This window comes from Trachurus trachurus (assembly GCF_905171665.1).
Source record: "Trachurus trachurus genome assembly, chromosome: 15".
NCBI lineage: Eukaryota > Metazoa > Chordata > Actinopteri > Carangiformes > Carangidae > Trachurus > Trachurus trachurus.
Genome location: NC_139906.1, coordinates 3,767,739 through 3,787,393, shown reverse-complemented (window position 1 = coordinate 3,787,393; position 19,655 = coordinate 3,767,739). Strand labels below are relative to the sequence as shown.

At 44.3% G+C, this 19,655-nt stretch overlaps 1 protein-coding gene across 1 annotated transcript in view; it reads left to right on the top strand.

The window, feature by feature from the left end:
- The window catches only part of LOC310998628 (uncharacterized protein), a gene marked incomplete at its 3' end in the record, with an annotated part of 98,412 nt that overhangs the window by 42,610 nt on the left and 36,147 nt on the right, over window positions 1-19,655 (top strand). The window contains exons 3-13 of the mRNA XM_083988775.1: window positions 277-396; window positions 586-779; window positions 4,596-4,867; window positions 5,699-6,728; window positions 6,993-7,524; window positions 8,531-8,704; window positions 12,553-12,726; window positions 13,134-13,307; window positions 14,821-14,994; window positions 15,504-15,677; window positions 17,205-17,378. Coding sequence (XP_083844901.1) covers window positions 277-396; window positions 586-779; window positions 4,596-4,867; window positions 5,699-6,728; window positions 6,993-7,524; window positions 8,531-8,704; window positions 12,553-12,726; window positions 13,134-13,307; window positions 14,821-14,994; window positions 15,504-15,677; window positions 17,205-17,378 — 3,192 coding nt within the window. The remainder of the gene's footprint in view (window positions 1-276; window positions 397-585; window positions 780-4,595; window positions 4,868-5,698; window positions 6,729-6,992; window positions 7,525-8,530; window positions 8,705-12,552; window positions 12,727-13,133; window positions 13,308-14,820; window positions 14,995-15,503; window positions 15,678-17,204; window positions 17,379-19,655) is intronic.

Genomic DNA, 19,655 nt, shown 5'->3' with positions numbered 1-19,655 from the left:
TTATGGAAAATGTAATATTATCCCATGTTTCAGTGCTGTTTACACTGACAAACTTATAAAAACTAAAACTTATATTTTAGTTGCTGATAAAGTCAGCAACCATGATAATGTTTACTGCAACAGATCTGACACCACAACAACAACAACAACAATGTAATTCCAGAGATTATTTTTAGAAGGAGTGATGATGACTTACAGATTCAATTAGCATCCACAAAATGAACAGAATATGTGCATTCCTCAATGTTGTTTTTGATTTGGAAAACATGTTTGCAGATGTCATGACCACAGATTGAGAGCAGAGTCTCCAGGATCCATCTGTCTGTCTATGAAGAGTGACTGGTCCAAAGAGCTTCCTCCAACCTTCAGTCCTGAACCTGGACCCTCAGAGTCACAGTAAGAGACGGTTTCTACTGTAAACTGAGCTGAAGATGATTCAGTCATTAGACTCATGTTAAGGAAACAGACACAGAAACTCTGTGCATGCACGCACACACGCTAACACACTCTTCATCAGTTAATCAGAGAACAGATATAGATAAGTGACAGTGACATGATGTTAGTGACACAGACATGTCTTGACAGGAGGAAGAGGAGTGGTGTCTCTGTGGACGAGGAGCTCTCCTGCTGTGGTCTCTGTCAGGACGTCCTGAAGGATGCAGTCTCCTCCAGCTGTGGACACTGGTTCTGCAGACAGTGCTTCACCTCAGACTGGGACCAGTCTGCTTCTTCAGGACCCCCCTCCTGTCCCCACGGTGGACAAATAACCAGAAGTAGAGGTGAGCTGCAGACAGCCAATCAGAGCAGCTGTGTACAAAGTGAGTTTGAACATCTGTCTGCTGATGTGGTCATTAGTGAAACCTTGTTTTCTCCAGAGTCATTGTTCCATCACACAGCACTGACATTTAAGATGATGATCAACACCACAACAATCAAACCTTTTCTTTGTTGTGTCGCGACCACGCGCCACCCTGGCAAGTTAAATTACACAATCAAGGCTCTAACAAGTCTAGGCTTCAGGGCGGACACAGGTGCACATATTTCTATTACTAAAACCCTGGAGTCTGGTGGGACTTCGCTGCCATATCGCCCAATGGTTTTGACTCACCGGTTGCTTCACGGTCATCACCTGTAGCTTGGCCGGCGAATCCCTCTTAGCAGACCGGCGTCCTGCTGCGATGGCACCGGGCCGGCACCAGCTCGGCGTCCTGCGTGCATCGACCTCTGTCCGTCGTCACGCGGTCGTGGCTTTGTCAGTTCATTTGTGTTTAGACGAGACAATAACTAAACAATAATTCAATCTTGAGGTGAAACGTGTCCTTTCTCATCGTCAAGTTCCCTTGACTACTCAGCGGGGCTGCAGCCTCGTCTCCACGCGGCCCTCCCTTCGGCGTCTTCCCAGCATCCCTTGCTCCTTCCGCTCACGTCAGACTTAAGCGGACAGGTAGCCAGGCAACCAATCAAAACATTACACAATATCCCAGCAAGCCAAATGACGTCCAGTTAATGTCGAGCTGACGTCATTCGGTGACGTTCCGGACTAGGCCAAATCGGCGATGTTTTAGACGTCATTTCCAGGACGTCTTCAACAGGACGTCACCTCGACGGCTTTTTAATGACCCTGACGGACCACTTACCGGTCAAATTTATGTCGTCGAGAGGACGTCCTGGTGACCACGTCCTGGAAGTGACGTCCAAATGCCCCCTAATCAGCTGTGATCTGGCCTATTACTAAACGTTGCTGTAAAGCAATAACGTTCGCGTCATATTAAAACATCCAGAGCGAGAGAAAAGTGCCAAATCAAATTTTTAATTTTACACTATCATTGTCCAAGTTAAGGCAATATGCAATAGGCTACGTGATGACCAATCATCTTTTACAAAATGTAGCATTTAATTAATTTCAGTAGCTACAATATTTTTGAAAAATATAAACAATATTGAAGACACAAAACATTCAAACTGAACTATCTATTGTTAAACAAATTAACAGAAACAACCTTGAACACAACAACACTAATGAAACAAACAACATTTTACAAATTCAATTAAAAATACTCACTTGTGTAAAAATATGAAACTAAACATTTATTTTAAAAACCTTCACTTCAACATTATAAAACTTTATTTAACTTTCGCCAGTGTTATGGGGAGAGGAGAGGGTTGCAAATGACGCCATTTAAGGGGTATCAAAAGCCACGTTGTTTGCCGGGTTCCTTTTGTCGTACCCCCCTCCACCAGACCTTCCTGGGGCATGTTTTTTCACAGCTGATGACAACAGCTGACTTGTCCCAGTGTTTGATGGCATCTGTAATACAAAATCAATAACAATGTCAGAGTTTGAAAACTTTAATTCTAGTAAAGTAAAAACATTAATAACAAACAATATTGTAATTACCCAAGACAACAGCCTGTAGAGCCGTAGGCCGGAAGGCCATCTTAATCCCCCTCCCCCTCATGTTCATGCTAGCCATCAGGCTGTTTGTGAGCAATCTGAAATAGAAGAAAGACAAAACAATATAAAACTCAGAACAAGTGAGAAAAATTAAGATGAGCTACTGAACGATGAGATTAGTCACTGATGTGTAAAAACAAACTGAGGTATTTAGGAAAAAAAGGCCATATATACTGAGCAGTTGTGTAAATAAAGGCCCCGGCTACTATTTGAGGAAGTATGGCAATTCAATATTTTAGTTGAGCACATGAGTACAATATAAGGATGTAACAGACAACAGATGGGAGGGGATCTCGTTATTGATGCAATCAAATCACCTCAAAAACATTACATTTTTATACAATTCAACTCATTGTATATGCATGGCTATACTTACTTTCTTGGGACACTGGGAAGGCCGGTGCTTTTCGTTGGCCTCTGGCTCCCCCTCTTCCCTGGTGATGTGCCCCCTGGCAAGCCAACAGCCGCCTTCTTCCTTGGTGAGGTCAAGGAAGTGGTTGGCTGCTGGCTTTTCCTTGGGGATCTCCTCACTATAGTATAAGCACAATGTGAAAAGTAATTAATTACATTATATTTTCAGCAAGTATACATTTTTTTTGCATGGGACATTAGAGTTAAATGAAAAGTATAACTTTTGCATGTAGCTACACCCATCTTGCCTTTGCGATCACTGAAATAAAGTACTACTGTTATGGTACACTGAAAAGGTTTACCCTTCTACAGAAACCTCCATGCTAATTCTTACATACTACTTACATTACTCAAACGTTGCTTTATTTGACAAAGCACAATTCACAGTTGAACAACAAACAATACACATATTCACATATTGTACCTTATGCAAAAAACAATTTCAAATTAAGCCAGTGTCTGTAATTGTGAGAGGCCATCATGTGAAACTTACATGCCGTCGCTTGAGACACACAGCAGTTCTTTTGACTGTACAGAATAAGTTAGAATCAGTTCATTAAAATGACTCATGAACTGCTGCTGTCAGGGGCAGGAGGCCACACAGTTGAGCCCGAGAGGAGGGGCCCAGTTTGAACTGCAACAAGCGCTAATGCTGTTAGCATCTAGCGGCAGGCCTTCGCCACCTAGTCAACGACCTAGTTTTCGTAATTCGGCGAGAAAATAACGAAATAGTTAGTTATTATGGTGTGTATTTTCTTATCTGCTATTTGGCTTATTTCAACATAAAAAACAGTATAGTCAAGGAACTTACATGACTATTTTCTCAGCCTCGCTGTGTTGGACTGAGTGCGGTCAAATGCTGCTAGCAGGCCTTTGTGGCCTAGTTTTTTTTGAGTGTGTGTGTACTCTTCTTAATTCGGCTACCACTTTCAACAGTATTATTTTTACTTCAATCAAACTCCGAAATCATGAAAAGGTTACTTACAGAGCTGGTTTACTCGCGCTGAGTTGCTGAATCCTGTTGCTCGACGTTCACCGTGCAGCACCGTGCAGCACCGTGTGTGCGTGTTGGAGAATTGCATCACGTGCTGGGTCGTAGGTCAGATGACGCCCACTTCACCTTTTTTTGTATTTTCACCATACATCCATGATTTTCACCAAGAAGACTTGGTTGTGTGCTCCTTTTGTGTGATTCTTTTTATTATTACGCACTCCCTGTACTTCACTGTTGTTTCCGCTTGTATAATGTCATGTTTGTTTATGTTAATAAAGTTTGATTGAAAAAAAAAACTCGGTCGCAATCAATCATAGACTGTATCAAATATCAAAAGACGGTTTATCTTTGACTGTATGTCGCAAATACGTTTTTTACCACATCACATGAATAAATAAATACACTAGCCTAATATATTTAGAGATATGGTGATATAGTCTCTAACTGGTCATTATATGACTCGATCACGACCCCACTCTCGATCCGTGCGCAAGTAATTGGTTGTGATAGGGTCATATTCTGGGCCTGATCGGACTAGTTGTGATTTGACGTCATAACGACCCAATCGGGCTCTCTCGAACAGGTCCGGGTCCGTCCGTGTTTGCTGGGATGGCAGCCCCCCCTTCTCAACCTACGAAAGTGACCGTAACAGTTGTCTGTAGTTTTTCTGTAGCTGATGAAAATCAGATTGTCAGACTCTCTGTCTTCAGTCTGACTCTGTCTCTTCTCTCTCAGCAGATCGTGGTCTGCAGGAGGTTTTAGATCAACATAAGATCCATCTGAGGAGCAGATGTGAACGAGTGACTGAAGGAACTGAGGGAACAGGAAGTGGAACAGGAGGTGAAACCCTCCTCAACAGCATCTACACTGAGCTCTACATCACAGAGGGACAGAGTGAAGAGGTTAATACCCAACATGAGGTGAGACAGCTGGAGACAACGTCCAAGAAGAAGAAGATCCTCCAGGACACTCCAATCAAGTGCAACGACATCTTTAAAGACTTACCTGTCCAACAGAGAGAGGACGTCTCTACGATCTCACCTGTCCAACAGAGAGAGGACGTCTCTACGGTCTCACCTGTCCAACAGAGAGAGGACGTCTCTACGGTCTCACCTGTCCAACGGAGAGAGGACGTCTCTACGGTCTCACCTGTCCAACAGAGAGAGGACGTCTCCATGGTCTCACCTGTCCAACAGAGAGAGGACGTCTCTACGGTCTCACCTGTCCAACAGAGAGAAAACGTCTCTACGGTCTCACCTGTCCAACAGAGAGAGGACGTCTCTACGGTCTCACTTGTCCAACAGAGAGAGGACGTCTCTACAGTTTCACCTGTCCAACAGAGAGAGGACGTCTCTAAAGTCTCACTTGTCCAACAGAGAGAGGGCGTCTCTACGGTCTCACCTGTCCAACAGAGAGAGGACGTCTCTACGGTCTCACCTGTCCAACAGAGAGAGGACGTCTCTACGGTCTCACCTGTCCAACAGAGAGAGGATGTCTCTACGGTCTCACCTGTCCAACAGAGACACGTCTCTACGGTCTCACCTGTCCAACAGAGAGAGGACGTCTCTACGGTCTCACCTGTCCAACAGAGACACGTCTCTACGGTCTCACCTGTCCAACAGAGAGAGGACGTCTCTACGGTCTCACCTGTCCAACGGAGAGAGGACGTCTCTAAAGTCTCACTTGTCCAACAGAGAGAGGACGTCTTTATGGTCTCACCTGTCCAACAGAGAGAGGACGTCTCTACGGTCTCATCTGTCCAACAGAGAGAGGACGTCTCTACAGTCTCACCTGTCCAACAGAGAGAAGACATCTCTACGGTCTCACCTGTCCAACAGAGACCCATCAGAGTTGTTCTGACCAACGGCGTCGCTGGCGTTGGAAAAACCTTCTCGGTGCAGAAGTTCACTCTGGACTGGGCCGAGGGCTTGGAGAACCAAGATGTCGACCTGCTGGTTCTGCTTTCGTTCAGGGAGCTGAACCTGATCAGAGATCAGCAGTTGAGTCTTCTCAGTCTGCTCCATGTTTTCCATCCAACATTAGAGAAGGTCACAGCAGAGCAGCTGGCTGTCTGTAAACTTCTCTTCATCTTTGACGGCCTGGATGAAAGCCGACTGTCACTGGACTTCAACAACAGGGAGGTTGTGTCTGACGTCACACAGACGTCATCAGTCAACGTGCTGCTGACAAACCTCATCCAGGGGAATCTGCTTCCCTCGGCTCTGGTTTGGATCACCTCCAGACCTGCAGCAGCCAATCAGATCCCTCCTACATGTGTCGACAGGGTAACAGAGGTCCGAGGCTTCACTGACGTCCAGATGGAGGAGTACTTCAGGAGGAGGTCCAGTGATGAAGATCTGTCCAGAAGAATCATCTCACACATCAAGATGTCCAGGACCCTCCACATCATGTGTCAAGTCCCGGTCTTCTGCTGGATCAGTGCTACAGTTCTGGAGCACATGTTGACCACAGACCAGAGAGGAGAGCTGCCCAAGACCACGACTGACCTGTTCTCACACTTCCTGCTGGTCCAGACAAAGAGGAAGAAGAACAAGTACGGTGAAGGACATGAGACGAGTCCACAGGAGCTGATGGAGGCCGACAGGGAAGTTCTTCTGAAGCTGGGGAGGCTGGCGTTTGAACAGCTGGAGAAAGGAAACATCATGTTCTACCAAGAAGACCTGGAGCAGTGTGGTCTGGATGTCACAGAGGCCTTGGTGAACTCAGGACTCTGTACTGAGATCTTCAAAAGAGAGAGCGTGCTCTTCCAGAAAACAGTCTACTGCTTTGTTCACCTGAGTGTTCAGGAGTTTCTGGCTGCAGTCTACATGTTCCACTGTTTCACCAACAGGAACACAGAGGTCCTCGGTGTGTTCTTGGAAACAAAAATTGGAAATTCTGGCAGTATTTTGTTTTCAAAAGGAGAAGATGAATATCCATATGAATATGAAGATGAATATGAAGATTCATATGCATATGCCTATGCCTATGCATGTGCCTACACATATTCATCTTCACATTCATTTGCACATGAATATGCACATTCATATGCATATGAAGATGAAGACGAAGATGATGATGACAATGAAGATGAAGATGAAGAAGCAGACAGTGACAGAGGTTCAACCCCAGATATCTTCATGGAAACAGTTGAAAGGAACAAAAAGCTCCAAAAGAAGTTCCAAGGAAAACGACGTATTGCTTTAACCCTGGATGTCTTTCTGAAGAAAGCCATGGAGAAATCCTTCTGCAGTAGAAACGGTCACCTGGACCTGTTTGTTCGCTTCCTTCATGGCCTCTCTCTGGAGTCCAACCAGAGGCTGTTAGGAGGTCTGCTGGGTCGGACAGACAATAGTCCAGAAACCAAAGTTATCGACAACCTGAAGAAGATGAACAGTGATGAAACCTCTCCTGACAGAAGCATCTACATCTTCCACTGTCTGACGGAGATGAAGGACCAGTCAGTTCATCAGCAGATCCAACAGTTCCTGGAGTCAGAGAACAGATCAGAGAAGGAACTCTCTGAGTTCCAGTGTTCAGCTCTGGCCTACATGCTGCAGATGTCAGAGCAGGTTCTGGACGAGTTCGACCCGAAGAAGTACAACACATCAGATCAAGGACGACTGAGACTGATCCCAGCTGTGAGGAACTGCAAGAAGGCTCGGTGAGTCCAGACATGATCATTATCGTTATTGGTAGTTTAGTCAAGTTCAGATAAAACAGTTTTCATTTATTCTTAGTTTGACTTTGCTCCAACATGTTGATTCTTTAGCTGGTTGTGATTGTTGCTGTTTAATCACCAACAACAGTTACATTGTCATGCAAAAGTTGGTGATCAAACTTTTGCATGACACTGTAACTGTTGTTGGTGATTAAAGCAGAAGTAAGCGATCCGGTGGTTTTGGCTAACTTCCTGTCAGCTGATGGAGTTAGCAGTCCCTGCCCTCGTCCCTACACCACCACATGCACGCGCATCCCTTGGCTGCACACACACACAGAGAGGACTGCCCCTTTATGCCGTTCTCTCTCCTCATTGGATAAAGGTTGTAGGATACAAGGAAAGTTTTCTCCTCGGCTTACAGCAGAGCAGAGTGACTGACAGACCCGTGTTTCAGACCAAACACTCTATAGAAGTGATTGCTGTCAGAAGATATAACTATTTAAGACTTATATTAACACAAACATTCCGCTTACTTCTGCTTTAAACAGCAACAACCTGGTCAAAATTTCTGTTGATATTAACAGTTCAACAAGTGGAAGATAAAATGATGGAGGCCATCGTAGCGGAAATAATGAAAGTAATGGCAAACAAACACTGCATCTCCAAAATCAGGCAGGTTTCCAGGATGCCAGGTCGCCTACTCATTTTAATATCAATTGCCGATGAGAACTGGTGTCAAAAAGGAAAAAAGGAAGAAAAAAAAAACAATCGATCACGGACTTAAAGATCGATTACCATGGCAACGAACGAAGCTTCGAAGCTTCGATTTTTTGTTTTTTTTGGTTTTTTGGTCTGAACACACCAGCCATGTTTCATGTCAAACTCAGAAAGAGAAGATGAACTGAGCCTCAGATGTTCATCACATCCTTTCATCAGATACATCAACTGTGTTTTTACTACAGTCTAAAGCTGATTTTATTCTGACACGTTTTATTTTCTCTCTTCACAGACTTGCTGGTTGTCAACTCTCAGAGAGCCACTGTGAAGTTGTGTCCTCAGCCCTGAAGTCCAGCCCCTCCCACCTGACAGAACTGGACCTGAGCTACAACAGCCTGAATGATTCAGCAGTGAAGGTTCTGTGTGCTGGACTGGAGAGTCCAAACTGTAGACTGGAGACTCTGAGGTGAGTTCACTGACTGGACCTGTTGGAGTTTGTCTCCACTTTGTCCTCACAGGTGGAGCTGGCAGAGAAGAGTCACTTGTATTGAAGCAGTAAGGGATAATGTATAGTTCGGAGGTTGTTATGGAGAAATAAACCCTGACAGGTTGTATGGTTTCATAACAACCGACCAACTATAGACCCCTTTCCAGTTTGTAAACAATGATGACGTAATCAGGATGAGTGCGCATTGTTGAGGCAGAATGTCGGAGTTCAGTGACAGTTTGTCAATGTATACGAGTGGATTAACTTTAAAAGATTGTGAAAATTACTTCAAAAAACTAATGCTACCTAATGGTAAGCAACTTCCAGATCTTTATGGAATTACAGAGTGGGAGGAAGACTCACAAAGTGGCCTGATGACCAATGGCCGGATGAGCCTTGGCCCCGTCCCACAGCGCTCACCGGCAGTCAGTCTCACAGTGTCACACAGCATATGCACCGCTCCACGCCACTGACCCCCCACCCCACCGTCTTACACAGCCTGAGCTCAGTCACTTAAGGCCCCCACACACCGCCCCGACCCGACGTCAACGGCCTTTGTCCGACGAGTCTGTCGCCTCTTGTCGGCCAGTCGGGAGAAAGGAAACAGTGAAACACACCGCCCCGACGACTGCCGACCAGAGCGATTGATATAACAGAGTGGCGATAGGACTCCCATAGAAATACAGACCAATTTTAAGTCATAAAGTGGTAATAATCTTTGCCATGTACAGTTACCATGTTGACTTAACAAAATAAAATGTATTAGACTGATCGGTTCATTGTAAAACATTTATTTATTGAGGCAAATGTGGTGATTACAGTAGGCTACGTAGCCCAGAGGCAGCCCTGCTCACTTTTCATTCAAACAAACGAATGTGGCAGCCACAGTTGTTAAATTTCATCAATGAGACCAACATTAATCTCCTAAAGAGAATTTAACCAGCCAGGGGTAAACCTCCAAAGCATGCGGGATCCCCTGGGATGAGGACGGAGCTCGGTCCCTGGCAGATCAGCTCAGTAGACCGGGCTACTGCCCTTGTGACAGCCGCTGCCATGGTCTCCTGTCGCGGCTCACACAGACCACAGAGGATTAAACGGTGTATATAACGGTGATGTGTTACCAGCACTAAAGCCAGAATTAAAACAGTTTTAGCAGCTTTACTGCTATGGCTGTCGGTTGCCGCGAAATGGCGATGCTAATTTAGCCAGTCTATGAGGTTTTACATTATAAATTAGCATTAAGCTAGTGGACTTTATATGTTGTGACAGTGGCTGTGTGTGTTTTGAACGTTGTTTCAAACTATGTGGGTTTGATTGAACATCTTTGATATTGATTGGTACACCCGTACACACAACAGCTAGGCATGTTAGTGTATAAAATACAACTATTTAGTAAGTAAGTAAGTTACTTACTTACAACTATTTAACTAAAAAAAACACTAATCTTTGCAGCTACTCGTTCTGTCTTCCGGTGTTTCTGGGCCAATGATCCGTACGCATCCTTTGATGACGTAGGCTGGAAAGGCATCTATACATGTATACATACACACGTCTGCAGTAATCCATGTTGTTGACGAGGGAGAGATGTTTGGTAGCATGAGTGCAGGCACTGTTAGCTTATGTGGATTAGCATGTAGCCTGGCACAGATGCCGCCTGGCTTGCCCCATTGAGGTGATCTGACATGCCGCCTGAGGTGACGCCTCGGCGGCGGTGCTCCAGGTGCAGCCACGGTCTCTTCTGGTCCTTCACAGCGTTGAAACCCGAGCTCATCCAGCACACTTCACTGGTGTTTGTTGTAACGGGAAGCTTTGCTACGGATGAGTAACTGTCGGTGTCGGTCGCACTGTGGCACATTCTACACTTAATAAAACATGTGCATTATGTTTGATTTAAACACTGATGGTGCTTTCCTGATCTCTTCCTCTGATGCCTCCAACAACACCATCTACTGGGCTGAACAAGCAACTACAACTATAGTACCAAAACATTAAATTCACCTTTTTTTCCACCTCAATTTATATAATAAAAGATCGATACTTGGCATCCGTGTATCGATACAGTATCGCCGTTCAAAATATTGCGATATTGTGCCGTATCGATATTTTCTTACACCCCTAGGGGGCGCGGCGGCGGCGTGGAGCAGTGCGCGTCTCTGAATGCAGCGGAGACAGCTCCGTGACACTACTGTGTGAGGCTGGCTGCCGGTGAGTGCTCGGCTCGCGGCAGCACCGCAGCTCGTTGAAAACAGCTGTGATAATGTGCTTTGAGGTCCAAGTGTCCAAACCAGAAACGTTTGTAACAGCACCGGAAAAAGTCGCTAGATTTGTCGCTAGTCGCTTTTCACAAAAAAAGTCGCCAAGAGGGTTTGGAAAGTCGCCAAATTTAGCGATAAAGTCGCAAAGTTGGCAACACTGACCAAACCTGCTGATCAGAGCCTCTGACCCGGTGTCACAGCTCTCCTCTCGTCTCAGTGGCACCGCAACTCCACGACACAAACACACCCCCTAAACAGGAAAGTTAATCTCTTGTTTATGACAGATAAGACTACACACAATACAGAGAATTGGAGAAAAAGTTTGCCCTGTTCCTTGCCTGTAAAAATGTCTTGTTTGATTTGGTGTAAATGCAAACAAAACTAATAAACACATGCTTGAAAAAAAAAAAAATAAGATGCACACTCACACATATAGATATACCCTTAATAAAAACATCTGAGCTTAAACACCTGTCCAAAAGCTGTTCAGAGCCCTGCACAACCAAAACATGTGACCCACCGTAGCTGGATTGTGGCTGAATTTTTGGCATTCAGGATTAATGTTGTATTTGACTAGCCTAGAAATCTAGATGCACCCTAGCGGCAGCAAAATTAAAAAAAAACTAATAGCTTGGACCGGACCACGGGCGAAAGCTCACTAAATTTTGCACAAAGGTCCAGAGTCATCTTCCTCTTTCTACTTCCAAGGAAATCATACTTCCCATGGGTGAAAACTCACCAAACCTTACAGAAATGTCCAACCCCATGCCAGATCCCATGTATAATCAGATTTTTGTTTAGATAACAGAATTTCTGACATTTTGACCATTTCCGAAATCTGCCTTGACAACAGCTGCCCGGGCACTGACTCACCTGAGTGGATAAATGAAGCTACACAGCAGGTCTCACTACCAGCTAATTAGCTCAGCGAGTTAGGAGCTGGTTCTTGGTGTCAGAGGTTGTGAGTTTGAGACCCAGCAAGGGTGATGATGATGATGACAGATCAAAATGTCAGTTGTCCTCAACACGAAACACAAGACAATTGTCCTAATGGTGGCATCACAGCAAGCCTCTAAATTTAAAAATCCAAATAGCTTGGACTGGACCATGTGCGAAGGCTCCTAACATCTTAGACTCATAGTAGATGTTTAACAAATACATATCATTATTTTACCTCAAAAACTGATTTTTCTTTTTACTGTGGTTTCAAATCTGCCTGCACGACAGTGAATGGCTTACTCAATTTGTGAAGCCACTGTTGAACTGCCACTTTTCAATTAGCTCAGTGCGACAGACAACGGTCTTTGGTTCCCGAGGTTGTGGGTTCAATCCTCAACTGATGCATATTGAACATTATAAGGTCAACTGTCTTGTCTTCCTATTCTCCTGTTTGTTGCTCAGAATTGCCTAAATTTGCCCAAAAGTAGCCCGGACCCGACCCATCGCTGCGCAGCAGCTATAATCTAAACTTGTTCTTTCTGAAGCTTCTTCAGCTCTGGACAAATGATGAAACACTGAACGCTGACAACAAGGAGCTTTGTCCTCAATTCACTGCTTTTATTCTTTATTCAGATTGATGAACTGCAGTTTGTCAGAGATCAGCTGTTCTTCTCTGGGCTCAGCTCTGAAGTCCAACCCCTCCCACCTGAGACACCTGGACCTGAGTCACAACAACCTGCTGGATTCAGACCTGAAGGATCTGAGTGGTTTTCTGGAGAGTCCAGACTGTAGACTGGAGACTCTGAGGTCAGACTCTGTTTTATTTCTGTGCTGAACCTGATTGATCTTCACTCTGAACCTGAATCATTGACTTTGATTTAATGAATGAAGGACGTTTGAAATAGTTGTTGTCTCATGTTTCTATTCTTCTCTCACACTGGTAGTGATTCTTCACTTTCAGCTCATTTCACTTCAGTCCTCACTGGTACAACTCACACAACACACAAGAAAGACCTTAGTCCTGGATCAGGACTGGACCGTTAAACTTTGATCCAGTTCAGTCCTGAATCACAGTGTTGTAGTCAGTGTTTAGTACTTCCTACAGATGGAAGAAGAACAGAAGTCCCTCTACTCATTTTAGACACTGATCATTGATCAGGACACATCTGATCAATTATCAATCATTTTATCTTCTTCTTTTATTCTTTATTCAGCTTGAGGTTCTGCAGGATGTCAGAGATCAGCTGTTCTTCTCTGGGCTCAGCTCTGAAGTCCAACCCCTCCCACCTGAGATACCTGGACCTGGGTGAGAACGACCTGCAGGATTCAGACCTGAAGGATCTGAGTGGTTTTCTGGAGAGTCCAGACTGTAGACTGGAGACTCTGATGTGAGTTCACTGACTGTTACTGTTGTAGATCTGAGATCTTTGATCCACAACTGAACCTGATTGATCTTCACTCAGAACTTGAATCATTCACTTTGATTTAATTAATGAATGACATTTGAAATAGTTGTTGTCTCATGTTTCCAGTAGGACTGTTGATCAGTTAAACACAACTAATTAATTTGCTGTGATTGAGTTGTCGTGGAAATTTTAGCTGTTTGCTGTTGGTGAATAATGAAATAGAGACTTCGCCGGCCGACATTGTTTTTATTTCCTTGCAAGGAAAGGTCAGTTCTAATCCGAGCAGTGATGGGTAAGAAAAGACCAAGACAATGGGGAGACCTAAACATTTATACCTGAGGAATGCCCCCTCAGGTATATTCCACACCCCTTTGTCTGCTGCAGGGGCCAGCCCCCTACTCAGGATGTCTTTTCACACTCTTGTCTTTCAGAGGTATCGGCACCCGTCCAGACGAATCCGTTTTTTTCGAATCCGGATAAATACTTTATCGGATCGGCCTCGCGTCCACACGAATCCGGCGTTTTCAGGGGTGAAAACGGTATTTTTTTTAAAACGGGTCCCAGAGTGGGAAAATCTGAAAACGCCGCCCCAGCGTTTTCGTCTGGACGGCCAATACAGATTTTTTCAGAAACGATGTCATGCCCTCCGCCGCTCTACCTGTAACCTGAGACACACACACACACACACCGCTGCAGCAGCTGCACACTGACAGTCTATGGACTTAACGTAACAATAACAACGGCCGACTAACGTCGGGTCGCTGCTGCGGCTGAATCGCGCCTGTTTAATCATCACTGATCATCATATTTACTCTGACACGACTCCCTGTCAACATTTAATCCATGTTTGAATACAGCGGGGGACTTCTTCTTCTATTGAATTACAGCGGGGACTTCCCGTCTTCTTCTCTGTCTTAAGTGTTTGTGTGTGGCAGTGCTACAGCGCCACACACACTCCACCCGCTCCACACACGCCTGGAGGATGTACTACAGCGTTTTGGGTCGTTTTCACTGGATCAGTGTGGACGCAGATATTTCTGAAAACGATGCCGTGTTTACGGAGATTTTTTTCAAAACGATTAAGAAAAAGATCGGATTCAGTGAAGCCGCGTTTTCGTGTGGATGGGGCCTAAGAGGTCTAATCAACGCAATTTAAAATACAAAAGGGTTTGAGTGTATCATGAGAAAGTGGGAGGTTGGGTGTCTCTGAAACTTGAAATGCAATTACAAGGTCTAGACATTAAAATACACAAATGGGTAGTAAACAAAAGGAGATCTGATACCTTGGGGGAAAGCAGGGTGTGGAGACGTCTCAAGTGATCAGACAAAGGAATATTCAAATTTACCATTACAGAGTTTATTGCTTTTTTTTCTTGAGATGAAATCAGATAATTAATCTAGAATCAACACATTAAGTTTATTTAAAAGGGAGTAATTGTGATGGTTAAATGACTTGAACTTTGTCCTCAACTCACTGCTTTTATTCTTTATTTAGATTGGAGGGCTGCAGTTTGTCAGAGATCAGCTGTTCTTCTTTGGGCTCAGCTCTGAAGTCCAACCCCTCCCACCTGAGAGAACTGGACCTGGGTGACAACGACCTACAGGATTCAGGAGTGAAGGATCTGAGTGGTTTTCTGGAGAGTCCAGACTGTAGACTGGAGACTCTAAGGTCAGTTCACTGACTGTTACTGTTGTAGATCTGAGATCTTTGATCCACAACTGAACCTGATTGATCTTCACTCTGAACCTGAATCATTCACTTTGATTTAATGAATGAAGGACATTTGAAAGAGTTGTTGTCTCATGTTTCTGTTCTTCTCTCACACTGGTAGTGATTCTTCACTTTTAGCTCATTTCGCTTTAGTCCTCACTGATACAACACACAAGACAGACCTCAGTCCTGGATCAGGACTGGACCGTTAAACTTTGATCCAGTTCAGTCCTGAGTCACAGTGTTTAGTACTTCTTCGGACATGTTAGTTCAATCAGACTTCATCACACATCAGTTTAAGTAATACAGCAACATGGCCGAAAGGGAAAACGGGAGAAGCAAAAGCTTATCTAGTCCCCCCTACAGAAGGACAAAGTCCCTCTACTCATTTTAGACACTGATCATTGATCAGGACACATCTGATCAATTATCAATCATTTTATCTCCTTCTTTTATTCTTTATTCAGCTTGAGGCTCTGCAGGTTGTCAGAGATCAGCTGTTCTTCTCTGGTCTCAGCTCTGAAGTCCAACCCCTCCCACCTGAGACACCTGGACCTGGGTGGAACCATCCTGCAGGATTCAGACCTGAAGGATCTGAGTGGTTTTCTGGAGAGTCCAGACTGTAGACTGGAGACTCTGATGTGAGTTCACTGACTGTTACTGTTGTAGATCTGAGATCTTTGATCCACAACTGAACCTGATTGATCTTCACTCAGAATCCTTGACTTTGATTTAATGAATGAAGGACGTTTGAAATAGTTGTTGTCTCATGTTTCTGTTCTTCTCTCAAACTGATAGTGATTCTTCACTTTCAGCTCATTTCACTTCAGTCCTCACTGATACAACACACAAGAAAGACCTTAGTCCTGCATAGGGGTGTAAAGGTATACCGTACTTCGGTATACCGCGGTGGTGTAAAGCCACGGTGGTGACACCGTGAGATTCCAAGCTCACGGTGACGGTAATTAATTAATTATTTTAATATTATGCGGCGCTGCAGCGCAACTCCACTTACACGTCGGGAACTCAAGACATTTCACTTCACGTTCACATGCAAGTCGGCCGGAAATAGCTCGCTCCTTCGTTGGTTTCTGTTTTTTTCCCCTCTCCGGAGCTCCCCCACAGTTCTGGGAGGCACATGTCACTGTGCACACATGCTTTTGTTTACAACAGGCTTTTAGATCGTGATTGGTTGAAGCCGAAGGAAACCATAGAAACACGTTGTTGGAGGGAGGGAGAGAGAGAGGGAGGGAGGGAGAGAGAGAGGGAGGGGGGGAGTTTGGCTCGTGGTCGGAGAGCAGTGTTTGCTAAGCCCTGCTAACATTGGGCTAGTGCTAACACGGAGCTAACGCTAACACGGCCACACACAGAGACACAGACACACACACATGAATAAAGGTTCCAAAACACGAAGGCGTGTGTGTGTGTGTCATGATGTATTACATTATCTTATAAAAGATCCATGGTGTGTGTGTGTGTGTGGCATGTTAGCGTTAGCTCCATGAAGCCACAAGCCGAACTTAATCAGTACGTGACGTCATGCCAAAGAAAAAAAAAAGACGAAAGAAAGAGAAAGATTGAAGGAAAGAAGGAGAGAGAGAAAGATGGATTATAATAGATAGATGCACGGAGAGATGCATAATAGAGGCTGTGTGTGTGTGTAGTGTACACAGACATATGTGTAGAGAAAGAGACTTTAGTGACTGAATTTAGCTGACACTTAAGTATAAACCAAATATAAGTTGTATTACTTTACATAAAGCATGTACTTTAATTTTAATACCGTCACCGTGAAATACCGCGGTATACTGTACTAATACCGTTACCGTGCCGTACTGTAAAATCCCATACCGTTACACCCCTAGTCCTGCATCAGGACTGGACCGTTAAACTGTGATCCAGTTCAGTCCTGAGTCACAGTGTTGTAGTCAGTGTTTAGTCCAACAGGTCTAATCAGATATTGATTGTATATTGACAGACTGACCTGAGGTCAGCAGCAGCTGATGAATCTGTGTTGACATGTGGATGATGTGTGTAGAAGGCCACATGATGATGATCCACAACAACACAAGGACAAAGTCCCTCTCCTCATTACACACTGATCATTGATCAGGACACATCTGATCAATCATCAATCATTTTATCTTCGTCTTTTATTCTTTATTCAGATTGGAGTGCTGCAGTTTGTCAGAGATCAGCTGTTCTTCTCTGATCTCAGCTCTGAAGTCCAACCCCTCCCACCTGAGACACCTGGACCTGAGTGGAAACAACCTGCTGGATTCAGACCTGAAGGATCTGAGTGGTTTTCTGGAGAGTCCAGACTGTAGACTGGAGACTCTGGGGTCAGACTCTGTTTTATTTCTGTGCTCAGATGAATGTGATGTAAAAGTTATGTTGACACTGAGCTGCAGACATGAGGCTGATATTATACTGATCCACACTGAGGGTTGTCAAGGTGACGTCTGTTTCCTTCTTCTCTGGTTTTAGTCCAGTCACTGTTTCTCTTTACATTTCACCTAGACTATAGAGGGATTATTTGTTTACCAACACTGCGGATGCGTGCAAACTGGACTGCAAAAAGAACCGGTTGTCATGGTTACCTTGAAGTTTACTCCATGGATCTATTGTAGTCAAAGCAGTGTTAGCTAGCAATGTAGGTTTTATAACCGCAAAAAAACCATCAGGATGGAGGATCAGGTAGCGACCGGCACAAGCCACAGACACTCAGAGCATGGCGTCGGTCATCAGTAAAAACATAATGTTCATCCCTACCTACAGCTGTGTAGCCTTAACAGACAATCATGTTCAGGAAAATACTCTTACACAATTACACAAAATCGTGGCTGTGAGGACTGAGATGCTGCCTGGTCAGAGACGAGGGAAGAGGACGGACATGTATAGAGTGCCGAAGCGGAAGTTACATACTCATTTTCCCAGGTAGCACGTGTGCTACTAAGTTGAAAAATCTAGTAGCACACAAATAATTTACTAGCACACAAATAATTTTAAATAATAAAGTGATATGAGGTCAATGAGGAGGTATTTATAAGCAAAACAGTTCAATTCATAGCTTTTTAACAGGGATGCCAACAGGTCAGGACCAAAAAAGAGCTTAGAGCGGTGACACTCACCATTAACATAATACATGTGCATTTAAATACATTATAATATCATGGAAAAGTCAATTTCCAGTAGTTCAAATCAAACAGCCCCAACCAAGTATTGAGTGCATATAGATGGACAACATTTCTATATTAAAAATGCTTCAAAGAAAAAAAAAAAGTAGTATTTACATTTTTGGGAATACTGAATTTCAGGTCTTCATTTAAAGCAGAAGTAAGTGGTCCGGTCGTTTTCGCTAATGCTGCGTTCCAGGCAGGCTTTTGAAATCGTAAATTACAGCTTCAAGTCACAACTTACGACTTTGTAGCGTTTCAGGCAACCCACTCGTGTTTTTCCGACCTGTTTTACCGGTGAAAGTCACTATAACGGCCACTCGTAACTTCCGACCGGTGAACTCGTACCAGATCGAACTGGTACCACTTCACGGTCGGAAAAATACGAGTTTCCTTGAACGCACCATAACAGTCCTCGTCGCTACGTCACCACATTCACGGCGTCCCTTGGCTGCACACACAGCCCTGCATGCCGTTCTCTCTCCTCATTGGATAAAAACTGTAGGATACGATAAATGTTTTCTCCTCGGCTCAGAGCAGAGCAGAGTGACTGACAGACCCGTGTTTCAGTCCAAACACTCTATGTAAGTGATTGCTGTCGGAAGATATAACTATTTAAGACTTATATTAACACAAATATATCACTTACTTCTGCTTAAATGTTAGCCATATTACTATTAAAATAAACTGAATGAATAAGACATGTAATGTTTCATTCTGTGTGTGTGATGGATATATATTGTGTTAGTTTCAATTTTTGAATTGAATTAGTGACATACTGTAGGCCTTAATAAACTCTTCCATGATATTCTAATGCACCTGTACATTGGAAATGAGTGATAGCCTGCAGTACACTGCATACATCTTGACAGCTCTACCGTACTTTACTTTTTTGTATAATCCCAACAGACATGTCCAGTGATGTTCAGCCTTCTGTGTTTACATTTGTCTGACCCGATTATTCAAGTCAGTGGTCCTGAAATGTGTGTTTCTCTTCTACACATTCTACATCGCGGACGTGACGTCTTTTCACATACAGTACGGGCTTCTTTTCAAACAGGGCCGAGCTCCGTGGGAAACAGCTGCCTGGCACAGCAACGTAGAGAACCGCGGTGCACAGCTCCACGGACATGCACGGAATAAAAAAAAACCACATCGCCGTCACACCGAGTGCTCGCGGACACGGCGCTGCTTTGGGTTGTGAGCATGAACGAGTTTGCTTTACACACCCGGCTCCGCCTCCGCGGGCGCTTGGCTGGGTCGCTGTGCTTCGGTTCCGCATGTAGTGCGACCGGGCCATAAATCACGTGATCTCTTTTTTTCAGCTGAGGTAGCGTTCAAGTGCACAACCTATGGAGCTAGAACAGTCTCATAATGAATAAATGCACACAGAAATTAATAAATGCACAAAAAAGATTCACAAATGTATTTGGGGATTTGTAT